General features: G+C 39.0%; 2 protein-coding genes across 3 annotated transcripts; both read left to right on the top strand.

The window, feature by feature from the left end:
* Positions 1 to 266: 266 nt before the first annotated feature.
* On the top strand, positions 267 to 4,770 carry LOC125729199 (uncharacterized). Its single transcript, XM_049005656.1, has 4 exons — positions 267 to 1,674; positions 1,817 to 1,925; positions 3,163 to 3,233; positions 3,319 to 4,770. Exons 2-4 carry the CDS (start codon positions 1,859 to 1,861, stop codon positions 4,768 to 4,770), a joined length of 1,590 nt encoding a protein of 529 aa, XP_048861613.1. The 5' UTR covers positions 267 to 1,674; positions 1,817 to 1,858.
* LOC125729200 (uncharacterized) lies at positions 4,746 to 7,691 on the top strand. 2 transcript variants are annotated; one of them, XM_049005657.1, is made up of 4 exons: positions 4,746 to 5,559; positions 5,736 to 5,822; positions 5,933 to 5,995; positions 7,146 to 7,691. In XM_049005657.1, the coding sequence occupies exons 1-4, from the start codon at positions 4,794 to 4,796 to the stop codon at positions 7,397 to 7,399; spliced, it is 1,170 nt and encodes a 389-aa protein (XP_048861614.1). In that variant the 5' UTR covers positions 4,746 to 4,793; the 3' UTR covers positions 7,400 to 7,691. The 2 variants fall into 2 exon arrangements, with proteins under 2 accessions (XP_048861614.1, XP_048861615.1); XM_049005658.1 differs by having other exon boundaries at positions 6,541 to 7,691.
* Positions 7,692 to 14,312: the final 6,621 nt, after the last annotated feature.

Here is a 14,312-nt window from a genome sequence, read left to right as displayed (position 1 = left end):
ATTTACTGTTAACATTCTGCTCTCTCCAGCATAACTACTATGTGCAGTATGGAATTATATTTTTATTTGTGTTTCTAGAACATAACCGATGTGGGAATGACTACGAATGTCCAGTTGTTGCCAGAAGGACAGCATGCAGATGTCCTAAGAGAAGAGACAGAAGAGGTAAGTGTGTAAACACAAACCTAGTTTGGCGGTACACTAGGTTTTAAGAGGACCCTGCAAATGTGTTTCGGCGTAGAGTTTTATCAGTTGTGTGTGTATATAGTGTTTGACAGAAACATGGACTCGGGGGTCTTCTTTATATGAAGCTGTAATTTATGTCATAGATGGCCTTTTGCTGTGTTTTTGAGCGGGTTCACCACACTGGAGCATATACTACTTATAGAAAGTAGTGTTTTGCATGTACATTAGGTTTTAAGAGCATCGTGCAAATGTTTCAGCATGTCATAAATGGTCTTGTACAGTGGTTTTAAATAAGTTCGCAACAATAATGCCATAAGGATGCACTGGATGGTCATGGAGAATACTAGATTACTGATGAGTGACTTTAATTATTAATTCCACTAGTTGCTACTTAGAATATATATAATATTCCTTAGTTTTCTGTAATTAAAATAGCTTTTGATGAGTGGCACAAATTTAAAAATAGAAATAGATCTGCAAGACCTAAGTCTTACAGTACTATTGTTCAACTGATTCAATCACGTGAACTTCAGCTGATTATCTATGGGTCACCAGATCAGCAACCATAAGCATCTACTGTGTTTAGGAATAAGCATCTACTGTGTTTAGCTTATTTAGTTTATTTTAGTTTATTTTGCACTTTGTGTATTGTAGGAGCACAAAACGCCAAACTGATTCTCAGTTGAATTGGGACAGTGGGGAGGTACAGACACCATTTAATTGAAGCTGTTGAACTGTATGTTACATGTTATAGTTTTCTAGTTTTTGTAAACGATTTCATGACCTCTCTATATCTCCTTAATGATTCACTAAGTTTATTTATTCATATACTCCAATGAGTAGAAATATTACTTCAAGAAGCTGGCACATGGGGCGGTATGGTGGTGCAGTGGTTAGCACTGTTGCCTCACACCTCTGGGACCCAGGTTTGAATCTCCACCTGGGTCACATGTGTGCGGAGTTTGCATGTTCTCCCCATGTCGTCGTGGGGTTTCCTCCGGGTACTCCGGTTTCCCCCCACAGTCCAAAAACATACTGAGGCTAATTGGAGTTGCTAAATTGCCCATAGGTGAGCATGAGTGAATGGTGTGTGAATGTGCGCTGCGATGGGCTGGCCCCCCATCCTGGGTTGTTCCCTGCCTCGTGCCCATTGATTCTGGGATAGGCTCCGGGCGACCCAGTAGGATAAGTGGTTTGGAAAATGGATGGAAGCTGGCACAAATAATTGCAAGAGTTGTTTCTGTTCCCATAAGCATGTGTTTTATGCATTGACATTGTCTGAGAGGTCAGTGATCTTGGTCCTAAGCCTGCCCAAATTATGAATTATGACAATGATTCTAGCAGTTTTTATTGACTGCTGGTCTAGATATTATTTTTTGTGTTTATCTGAACTTCTTCATTTAATCTGTTTTGAAGGTAGCCACCAAACTTGATTTTTGCAAGACAGGGGGTCACAGATCATCATTTCCAAATGAGAATGTTGAGAAGGTAATGCAAGGTTTTAATTATACTTGACATGTAGGTGTGCCATCTACAGAATTATAGTGAGATATTGTGATTTTTAGTGTCATTTTTAAAAAGCCTTTAAGAATTCCCACTCAGAATGTAATTTCCTTTTTGTTTTGTTCAGCAGCCCTGTAAGCATGAGGTCATCCATGCAAATTTTTCAAGCATGGACAAATGTTCTGCATGTTTTGGACCTGTGGCGCCACTCAAGTGGATTGGTCTGAGGTGTAAAGGTCAGTAACAGTCCTTGCAAGTATTTAAGATAGTAAGTAATATTATGCAGGTTTTTTTAAAGTGTTTCTTATGCAGTATTTGTCAAATTGTTACTTTGCTAGATTAGTGTCATTGAAGGTGATTTTGGATTGGTGGAGAAAAACTGGAAGGTGTAATTCAGGTAGTAAAGGTAGCATTTGCCCTGTGTTCTCTGACTTTGAATTGGGAATGTTAACACTAAATTAATTAATGATTGCCAAAGTTCAGATTGTCTGATCACCAGTCTCAGTTAGATGATTCATTTCCCATAAACACAAAGTGATATGAAGAGGTTTTATCATTCAAGCCAGGAATGTTTTTACTTGTGTATATGAAGGCACAGTAGTAGGAATATACCACAAGAATGCACCATAATAATACACAGAAACACCTCCAACAATGAAAAAAGGAATGCTGCTTTATCTGACAGTTATGCCATGCATTGCAAAATGTGCAGTGCAGAGTAACATTTGTATGGGTTAATGAGCCCTCAAATACAAGCATAAACAATGTGTTGTTTATATACTTAACTAATTTAACACCATAAACCAGTATACCTTTTCTATCACAAATAATGAAAAACCCCATATCTGAAGTCTCTCTACAGGCTTTTTATATAACCCAGGTTACTGCCAGTTATCTTCTTTGCAGTGCACTTTGTCTTGTAGAGTAGTTGAGTACAAACTTCCCATTCAAATATTTGTTACTTCACAGCATCCTAAAGATAACTCACTATTTGCAAACATGATTGCTGTTAAGACCTGGCATTAGCTATTCATCAAAAAACTTTACTTTTCTGTCTCAAAATTACTTGGTAATATTGAGACAATGTATTGAGAGGTAATATTGAGAGGTAATATTACTTGTGTTTCATGAATCCTAATTGTGAGGAAGTGTATAAGCCCTGGAATCATCGCTTATGACTAAACTGTTTTATATTGTTACATATGTAATTATCATCCATAGACCCAATGTTAAACTGGCACTTTTTTAGCTAGGGCATTCTTTGTTTTTACATTTTTATTTATATAGTGCTTTTACATAAACTCAAAGACGCTTTGGTATTTTGTGTGTGTGTTTTTGTTATGCCTATCAGTTAAGGGTTTATCTAATCATGGCCTAATAGGGGTTGATTGTGGATTAAAGGAATTAGCCACAATTTGTGTCCCTATTTTAAATACATTTGAAATATGAGTACAATTTATTTCTCTCTTATAGTGTGCTCTAAATTTTGGCACAAGAACTGCTTTGCAAAATTTGAAAAGAATGATGAAGAACCACTTTCATGGGTGAGTACAGTATATTTACAGTTTTACTTATGAACCATCTCTCTTCACAAATGCTACATAGTGATTTTCTCTTTTCTGATACTAGGATATAGGATTTTCAAGTTCTGATGAGGAAGTGTCACTCTCAGATGAGGAATATGTCCCAGACTCAGACAGTGAATCGTGCAGTTCAGTGGAGTTAGCAGCAGGATATGTAAACAATGTCCAAAACAAATGTTCCTCAAATGAACAGAACGTGAAAGTTGCCACCTCAGAGTGCACCAAATCTCAGAAAACAAAGTTGAACCAGGAAGGTGTAAGCAAAGGTTCACAGTATTTGAAGGCCAGGAAAGTGTCTTGTTTAAATGAGGATGATTTATTTTGTTGTCTGGAGGAGTTGACAAGTGGAGAATCAGACAATGAGTCAGACAGTTCTGCAGAAGGGACAGATTTACTTTCAAGCACCAGTCAAGTTAAACGCCTTTCAGAGATCAAAAGATCATCAAAAGTTGACGCTTTAATTAATAGATCAGATCGTGTTTCTTTGCCCAGAAAAGACCATAAAACACCTACAAGTGAACAGCAGTTGGAAATAATAGGTGGTACTAGTGCACTTGATTTGCCTGGAGATTATAAGGATGTATCAGTGGCAGGAGCAAAGGGTAACATGGCTGGAGCTGAGAAATGTCTTCAATCATCAGACATTTCTTGTTCTGAAAATAAGAATTACTGTTACATTTGTGGGAAACCACAGTCAAAAATATCTCGTCATTTAAAAACCCATTTGACTGAAGTTGAAGTTGCAGAAGCACTGTCATTTCCAAAACGCTCAAAAGAACGCAAAAGACTACTAGAAAAAATTCGGAACAAGGGGAACTATCGGCATAATTCCAATGTATTAGAGAAAGGAAATGGGTTGCTTAAAGTAAAACGAAGGCCAAACAAAGATTGTGATTCAAAACAGTTTGTGCATTGTATGTACTGCAAAGCAATGTTTGGGCGTAAAGAACTATGGCGACATGTGAGAAGATGTTCCTCAAAGCCAGGTTCAGTAAGTGAACATCAGGGACGGACCAGAGTGTTGGGTTTGGCTGCCATGGCAGAGTCTACATCTTTGCAGCAGATATCTGGAGGAGTTTGGAAGCTCTTGAGTGCAATGAAGCAAGATGACATATCTTCTGTTGTACGCAATGACTTCTGCATTCTTCAGCTAGCGCAGTCATTCTTCAACAAACATGGAAATGACCCTACCAAGTTTGAATATATTCGTCAGAAGCTTCGAGAAATTGGGAGGTTTTTGATAACATTGCGCAGTGAGTCCTCTATATACAGCCTTGAGGAAGCTATAAAACCAGCTAATTTCCAGCATGTTATTGAAGCTGTGAAGAAAGTGTCAGGTCATGACGAAGAAAAAAACTACTACCAAAGGCCAAGCCTAGCATTGAAATTGGGCCACACATTGCAAAAGGTCTGCGAGCTCATCCACTGCAGAGGTCTAATGGCAGAAGATGAAGAGTTAATTAAGTCAAGCTATATACCACCAAGTGGTCTGAGCTAATATCACACAGGGCTTTAAGCACAATGAATGAAGCAAAATTCAATAAACCGTCAACACTGCCTTTCACTCATGATGTTCAGCTCCTTCATAAACACCTGGAAACTACTGCCAATGCAGCATCTGAAAACCTGAAAAAAACATCATCATCACAAAGTTATGCAGAACTTGCAAAAGCTACCCTTGCAAGGGTAATTATTTTCAATCGTAGGCGTGCCGGTGAAGTATCTAAAATGCAGCTCAAAAGCTTCCAGGAAAGAGAGAACACACTACTTCACGCAGATGTTGCAGTAGGTCTTTCCAAATTTGAGCAGAAACTCTGTAGTCATTTTAGTAGAGTTGAAATCAGAGGTAAAAGAGGTCGAAAGGTTGCTGTCCTCCTCACACCAGATATGGTAGATGCCCTAACACTTCTGGTGAATAAAAGAACAGAGTGTGCGGTTCAGGATAACTGCTTCTTGTTTGCTAGACCCAAATGCCAGAGTCATTACAGAGGTCAAGATTGCTTGCGGCTCTATGCAACTCAGTGTGGTGCTCAAAATCCACAACATCTCAGGTCAACACATTTGCGCAAACACGTGGCCACTCTATCACAAATTCTTAATTTGAAAAACAATGAATTAGATCAAGTTGCTGACTTCTTGGGGCACGATATTCGTGTACACCGTGAGTATTACAGGCTTCCAGAAGCGACAACTCAGCTGGCAAAAATATCCAAACTTCTGCTTGCTATGGAAAAAGGGTGTCTCCCTAACTTTCAAGGCAAATCACTCGATGAAATTGAAATTGAAGGTACGCTTTTGTACAGTATCTACTTCTATGTCCTTTTCATGATAAATATGTGAAATCTGAGCACATTCATCTGGATTGGTTAACTATATGCACCTCAGATACTTTTAAAACATGAGCATAATATGTTTTGTAGCATCATTGTCCCAGTTTAGTTCAATTTGATTTCTTTGTTTAAGATGAGATCAACTTAACTGATGGCAGTGATGGAACTGAACCTGACAGTGATACAGAGGATGCTACCTTGGGCACACCAAGACTGAATGGTATTTTCATGCATTCTGCAGTGTTAGCAGCATATTCAGTTTATTTTTCTTCCATGTTCTACTAGAATTGTTTGCATGTATACTGACTGAGCAGTTCCATATTCTTACAGAAAGTCAAAGCATTCAGCCAGCTACAGAAGATAATGCTGGAGGCTCAACAGATTCCATCAGTGGTAACTTTCAGTATAATTCCGATTTTTTTATGGAAAGAAGCTTGATTACCGAGACAATAAGTTTGTCCACTGCTAAGTGGTATATTTGGCTGGCGTTGTGGCACATCTTACACGTTGCCATAGATTCTGATGCTTTTGGGACTTGTGGCAACATGAATGGTGTTCCCCAAAGCCATTTGTAGTAAAGGAGTGAGGAAGGGTCTGGGTTTTTGGTTTGCCTGCCAGAATCTCACAGGAGATGTCTCAAGGGGTTCGTATAGCTAGAGAAGACAATGCAACAGTTGTGACGTGTAGGATGGAGACTGGCAGTGGTGAACTCTTGTCTGTAAGATTCTCATCCTTCCTCCAAGGTTTATAGCTGGTATCAGCATCTATATATTAAAGACCAATTTAACTATGCCCAAGTTCTTGTTCAGGCATGCCCTACTAGGAAGTGAATCTATGTTGGGATTTTTTGGCAGGTGATCAGTGGCAAGAAAACCTTGTAGTCTGTACAATCATCATAAGAGTAAAGCAACACAACTGAGTCAGGACTTTTGTCACAGGTCTCTAGGGAGGTCATTTTTCTCAGTGAGTTTTAGTGGTGGGGGACCTTTGCTGAAAAAGAGCCATATGGAGAGCTACTCTGGATCAATCTGGATTTCCCTCTGTCTCCCATCAAGTAACATTCATGTAGTGACATTCATGCTGTTTCTCTTATTTGCAATATTCTATGTGTTGAATTCTTGCCTTATTTAGCCAGTTAATATGTGTAATTAATTTGGGTATGACCTGGGTATGAATCCATCTTTAAACCATTGTGAAGCTCAGCTTTCTAAACCTTGGATAACATAACTTTTAAATGTCTGTGTGCTAATTAAATGGAATAATGTTAAGTTTAACATTACTACAGATTATAGCACAGGAATTCTGGTGTCATTCTTCATAAATGACTATTTTTATATCCTTTGTAATTAATACACAAATTTAGCTTTTCGATACAGGTTGTATGCATTCTTTACTGAAAGAACTGCCCTACACATGCAACTGTAGTAAATTATATCCCAGCTCAACATTATCATTCTCAGCAATCTCATGTATAACTACTTCAGTTATTTGTATGTGTTTGCATCTAAATAATACTGACTGATTTGTTTTTTTTCTGTGACAGTGGGCCAGGTTTTTACAGCAGCAATTAAAACCTCAAAGAAGAAGTCGCGAACACAGTGGTCAAAACAGGAGGTGACAGCTGTATTGAAACATTTTAAAGATCATATAACCAAAGGAAAACTGGCAACAATGGCAGAGTGTCAGCAGTGCAAGTCAGCTGAGGACCCTGTTCTGGCAGGGCGCACTGTACAAAATATAAGAGATTTTGTTAGAAATAGAGGGATCACACTAAAAAGGAAAACCATGTCTAATTGAATATATATTATTTTCTATAGAGGCAAAAATGCCAAGGAGAAAAATATTGTTTATTTCTAATTTTTGGGGAGTAAAGAATTTGCCCTCGTGTCATGCACTCTTAAGTTGCAGAAAGTCTTTTGTTACAAGTTATAATAAAAAATTAATTATTTTAATATTAATATTTTAATTTCACGTTAGTACTTGTGCATAAGTAATCTGCATTTCATTAATCAGGAAAAAAGTCATTTTTGTTTTTGTGCATATTCGAGGTCCAATAAAACATCACTGACCTTCTAGCACAGTGAATGGACATGTTTGTGTGTGTGTTCATTTGATGTCCTGGAAAATCATGTATGACCTCACAAACAATGTTCTCGTCGTAGGAGGGAGTTTCTTGGGAGGTTCCCATATGCTACCATAGTGTCAGGTGGTAATGTAAAGAGCTTCATTTACTTTAGAATTAATATGAAGTGATATTTGTGTTGTGCAAAGCAAAATAATTTTTTTGATGTTTACAGCACTTCTCTAGAGCAAAGGGAAAGGTGGGTCCCCTAAAACCATGTTTCAACTGGTTTGGGAGGCAAAGTCCTCTTAAGACTTAAAAACCCGTATGTGTGTGTGTGTGTTTGTGTGTCTGTGTATGTTTGTGTGTGTGTCTATGTGTGTGTATGTTTGTGAGCCAAGTAACAAGACAGGGAGCAAGAAACAAAACTCCTCTTTCTTAATTATCCACATCGTTATTAACGACACAGGTATATATACAGGTACATATACAGGTACATGTATATACTCAAAAATACATCCAGAACACACAATTAAATGAAAAACGTAATTTAAGAACACTTGAAATTTTCATTCAGTTTCTTTCATCTGTTTAATATAATCGATCAGTCCCTGTGCGTTTGCCCCAAACCATTCAGCATGGTACACAAGGGAGACAAGTAAGCATGTGTGACATCAAAGAACTGATTGCAGCAACTCAGCCTTTCCACAACATTAAAGCCGCTTATTCCCCCCCATGCCATGAAGAAATAATCTCTGTGGCTCCCCTCTCCCCCTCCCTCAGCCCCCAGTCTGGCTTGAACATTTGCACTTCCAGTAAAAATGCGCCCCAAACACACTGACACCAAACTCAGCACCGGTGCTCCGTAAAATCCCGTGATTCAGTCTCAGAAGCACTGGCTCCCCTGCCCTCCTCTGAACATTATTAAAGCTACACCCTGAACACTCTGTGTGACTGACATGAATGAGAAGCATCTTTATTCATAATCTCTGTAGCGGAGGTCAGAATACAGAGTGTCATTATTCCCGTCTTTCTTCTGTCTCCTGGGTTTTGGCTTCTTAAGGTTCAGGGCAGCGTAATTCAGTGTGTCCTCGTCATGGCACTGTGGAGACAAAGATGGCAGAATTGGATGGATCAAATCGGTTTGCTATTACCTATTTTCACAAATAGCACTTAAAATGCTGATCCCAGGATGGAAATCAGTCTGAGGTTCATTTGTTTTACTGACGATTTGTAATTTGAAATATTTATTACATACTTGCTTGCGTGACCATTCCACTTTTGATATATCACTGTTCTTTTCATCTGTTTAAAATATATAACACATCAATATATTATTTAATTTCGCACGGTATCATACCGTGGTCAGATAACATTCCGAATTTTCAAGCAATCAACATCCTTTTTGTCTCAAAAATGAAAGTAAAAATGACTTCTGTCAATTTAAGTGTGCATGTTTGGATACGTGTCATTTGTTCTCATATATCATATATAATAAAATTGCTATAAAGGAGATCTTGGTAATAAAAGTTATTGATATGCAACTTATTGCAACATGTATATTTCAATAGATTTTGCAAAATATGAAAGATATAATACAAAAATGTAAATCTTACAGTACAAAAAGGTTTATATAAATAAGGTGAGATTTAATAATGGATTTTAAAACTGTATTACCTGCAAGAGTGGTTTTAATATGAAAATGTTATCTATCATAAAACAATTTTATATTTCTATAATTTGTTAAAATCTACATTTTGTCCTTCTGAGTGCATAAAGCCGGGCAGCGTACCTGCACAGTGTGTACAGGTCAGTTTACATCTTATACAAATGAGAGCAACGTTCAGAATAATGCTGCAAGATAAAACTATCAGCAAGCCAGAGTGAAGAGGATCCAGCAGCTTCTGAAAGCCTGTAACAAAGAGATAGATTTCAGCATAATGATATAGAGACACATTTCCCATTTGCTTACATTACATTAGTTAAAGATCAAATCGATAACACATTACAGCAGTTGTTTTGTAAATAGTCCATTTTTAACATGAACTTCTAGTATTTTGTATTTTAACAATTTATATTAATATTTGAAATAATTATTAAATTAGGCTCCGGACCCCCCGCGACCCAATAGGATAAGCGGTTTGGAAAATGGATGGATGGATGGATATTAATATTTGAAATAATTATTAAATTAGGCTCCGGACCCCCCGCGACCCAATAGGATAAGCGGTTTGGAAAATGGATGGATGGATGGATAATTATTAAATTAACATCTGTGTAATTTAATTTAAGCACTTAAATTAGAAAATTCATTACATTAAAAAAAGAAATAAATGTCTTAATAGCAGAATAAGCTAAATAAAACTTTGAAGCAGATATACTCTCCACACTGGGTGCTACCATCTATATCCAGCTGTGTGCCGTTCCCAAACAGCATCTCCCCACACTGGGTGTTACCATCTATATCCAGCTATGTGCCGTTCCCAAACAGCATCTCCCCACACATGGCCACAGCGCAGTAGTAAGTCCCAGCATCGGAGAGGCTGAGGTTCCCCTTGGGGAGGCTGTAGACGCAGCTCCGTGTAGGAGATCCAGCCTCAGGGCTCTTCTCACACTCATCACTGCTGTTTCCAGGGCTGTAAATGACTCCAGGAAGGGATTCTCCTGATCCATGTCTGAACCAGTAAACACTGTGTTCTCCTGCACAGCTCCCAGTCTCTATCGTACACTGCAGGCTCACAGAGTCTCCTGGCTGCAATGTGTCAGACACAGGCTGCTGTACCACAGTCCTGCTGTTGGAGTCTTTACCTGAAAAGCAAAATAGTCATGATGACAGCCCTTTGAGAATAACAATGGAAAATACAGATCCTCAAAAATTGTTCTTACAGATTTTTGGGAACTGAATCGATGTTCTTCTAGCCATCCAAGAAATCAGTAACTTCTTGGAGAACAGCTGACATTCTTCTCTCTTTTTATTGTATTACTGCTTATTAGTATATATCAGGTAACACTATACATTAACTGCACCTACATAATACCTAAATAAAAATTATATGATAATAACAAACATTATAATCATATAATGTCTTGTATTAATGTATGAAGGTAGATGAATATAATTAATTTCAATTCAAAGAAATGAAGTGTGTAAAGTGTACTTTATATTTTCATGATTTTCGTGACTTTACATTTGGTTTATGTTGCCCCTTTTCCACAGGAAGGTATTTATTGTTTTTGCATATTTAGCTCTTGATGTGTTTTGGTATTTTTGAGCATTTTGCTGTAGTACCTGCATAATTTAATTCAAGAGCCGAAGAGCTGTTTGCCCATTACTAGTTTGTCTATCTTTTAACATTAAAGAAAAAGTATACATAGTAAAAGGAATTACTTGGTTTCGTAGTTCCTCCTATTTATTTTCTTATGCACACAAAAGTAAGTTTTTCCGTTCAACCATAGCACTACAGCGAAAAGCAAAACGTCATGGCAAATACAATTATGCTTTATTCCAATACACATTGCTAATTTTTCATTATTATTACATTTATTCAGCATAATATCTTCAAAGGTTTCATGATTTAATTTGCAATCTTCTGGCCTGAAATCTTTTCCTGCTACACTGAAGACTCTCTCAGCGTGTGCAGAGAAAGCTGCAGCCAAAGGGTTGGCATCCTCTGATAAACATGGTTGGTTCAGGTATCGGTGACATTATGTGAACCTTTCATGGCAGGAATAGGGACTAGTTTGACTTTTGATGCAGGAAAAGTGTTTGGGACTGTTAGGTTGAAGAAACAGTTGTTAATCATTTCTGTATGATCAGCAATGAGTGTAAATATATATGTATACGTTATTTCTTATCTTCTAGCCACATACTCTTAGCTATTGTACTCTAAGTAGGTGGTTAACAGCTGCCTACTTAGATAAGAATCTCACTTCCCTCTCTTGCGCCCCCCATTGACTATAAATAAAGAAGACAAGGGGAACCACCCTTTGTAACACATTCTGCTGTAGTTTGCATTGCAGAGAGTGTGGGTACCCTTGCAAGTAAAACTGTAACCTGTGTGTGTCTCATAAATGTGGAGTTGGGGTGGAAACGCCGGGCGCTTTCCCCAACATAGAATTTGGTCCTTCGAGCCGGATCCGAGGAACCCCGAAGACGTCTCCAGTACGCCGAGAGAAGCGACACCGAAGTCTGTCGACAGCCACTCGAAGTCGGGTGCAAGAAAGACCTGTGATGTGAATTCGTCATCAGGCCGGTGGTTAGAACTGCGCTCGACGTCTGGTGATGTCTGAAGGACCTCGGTGACGGATCAGAGAGCACACTATACAGGTGAGAGATATGGCACCTAAGTGAGTAGGTGGCCAAGTGAGAGATACGGCACCTAAATAAGTAGGTGGCCAAGACATGCATGTGGTTGAGGTTAGCCGAAATTAACCGGGAGAGAAAGTAGGCGTTGTTGGAAATATATACAGTGTTGTATGTGGATGTGTTTTTATAGGTTTTAGATTAACCTACACGATCCACCCTAAAAGCAACAACATACTGGTGACTGAAGGATCAAGGACGGGTTTCATCCCTGAAAACTAACACCGCTGCTCTAATAGGGAGCAGTAGAAGGCCGTGTTAGTGTCCTCCTGAGGTCTCATGCCAGAGACTTGCTTTTAGGATTTTTTATTTTTTGTAGTGTATCCATTAAAAGGTAACAATGGGGAAGAATCAAAGTAAACAAATGGAACTAGAGGGAGATGAGAAGTTTATGGAAGGATATAAGCCAGGATCAGGACAAATAAGTAGTCAGAGATGGAGGAAAAAAACATGGGTTTGAAGGAAAACTCCACACTCCAGATATATTAAAATTACAGGGAAACTTAAAACTGGAGATGTTACAGACTACCAATAAGAAAGAAGGTAAAGACAGAAAAAAAGAATATGTTTTTTCTGATGCATGGTTAGAACAGAGTAAATTAAGAGATAATAAAAGACAGCAAAAAAAGGGAAATAAGGAGAAAAAATTACAGGCGACTTTAATTACACTAGATGAGGAGACGGCAACAAAATCTTCTGCCGCTCCAGTTCCCTTACTGCCCCCACAAATTCCAATGATTGCGCCTGCACCAGTTCCAGCTGTAAATAGACGACAAATAGGAGGAGGGGAATCATCTCGAATGATGACCCGAGGGTCTAACCCTTCTCTGTATCCGTTAAAGGATCTGGAGACAAGTAAAGTACGCTGGCATCCAAAAAATGACACAGAACAGGAAGACTGGGAGAATGATTTGGTGTGTCCACTCGTAGAAGTGGCAAATCCAAATCGAGGCCCAAATAATGCAGGACCCGAAACTATGTTAGTATATAGACCCTGGACCGCTGAGGATAGAACAGCGGCTTTAAAAGGAATACCCCCGGTTGAAGAAGGGGTACCCGAGTTTTGGACTGCCATCCTAGAATTACAAAGTAGTTTTCATTTGAACGGCAGGGAAATGTATAGATGTCTCAGACAGTTGTTTACCCATAAATGGGGACGTGTAGCGGGAGACTTCACAGGACATGGTAATAATGATGAAGTCTTAGCACATGACTCGCAGGAACTCATACAAGCATTACGAGACTTGCGAAACAGGGTAGAGACAGCCTTCGTAAGACGCGCAGACTATGGACGAATAGCGCAATGTAAACAAAAAGATGGAGAGGAACCTGAGGATTTTATGGATAGAATGAGAGTTGTATTTAGAGGAAACTCAGGGATCCCATTTGATGAAGAGGCAGTAGGAGTGTACCAACAACAGCTAAAACGAGCTTTTGTCGCAGGCCTAAAGCCCGAATTGCGAAAATATCTTGACAAACATTGGGTACATCAGAATACTGGTTCAGTCCAACAAGCACTATAATATGCTCAACACGCGCAGAAAGCGCAGAAACAGGAAAAGACAGACACAATATTCAGCGCCTCAGAAGTAGTAGCGCTAGTGCAAATGAATCCTCCGGGGAGGGGAGGATTCAGAGGAAGGTCAAGAGGCCGAGGAAGGGGGAGAGGTGTTTTCAGAAACAATTACAGGAATTCGTCTCAGCAAGATAACATTTGCTGGACATGCAGGAAACCTGGACACTTAGCTAGGAATTGTAGAGTAGGGAAACAACCATATAACCCAAACTCCATTGAAAACAATGATCAATGACCCCCCTCGGAGGCCCCTGTTACCGACACCATCCGAGGCAAAACAGAGGTGATTTTAAGAAAGGAAACGGAGGTCACTTTACAAGACCTTTTAGATAAGGAAATAGATTTACAAGCAGTGTGTCAGTTATTAGCAGAAAGGCAGTGGGAAACCTTGCCAAGTCGGAAGTTAGTCATAAACGGCAAAGTATATGAATGTCTGTGTGACACTGGAGCATGTAGGACTGTCCTAACCTCCAGTCCTCCCGGAGTCACATATTCTTCATCAGTCATAAATATAAAAACGGCAGGAGGTCAGACAGACAGACATCAGTTAACAAACCCAGTTGCAGTAAAAGATAAGGAAACTGGACTTGAATGTCAAGCACAGGTGTTAATAAGCCCTTCTTGTCCTGTTAACTTGTTAGGCCGAGACCTTATGGTACAAATGGGCATTAGCGTGGTTGCCACAGCCACTGGCATGAAAGCAATCGTA

This window comes from Brienomyrus brachyistius, unplaced genomic scaffold (assembly GCF_023856365.1).
Source record: "Brienomyrus brachyistius isolate T26 unplaced genomic scaffold, BBRACH_0.4 scaffold565, whole genome shotgun sequence".
In the NCBI taxonomy this organism is placed as follows: Eukaryota; Metazoa; Chordata; class Actinopteri; order Osteoglossiformes; family Mormyridae; genus Brienomyrus; species Brienomyrus brachyistius.
The sequence above is the reverse complement of the archived record's forward strand: the minus strand, read 5'-3'. Positions and strand labels throughout refer to the sequence as shown.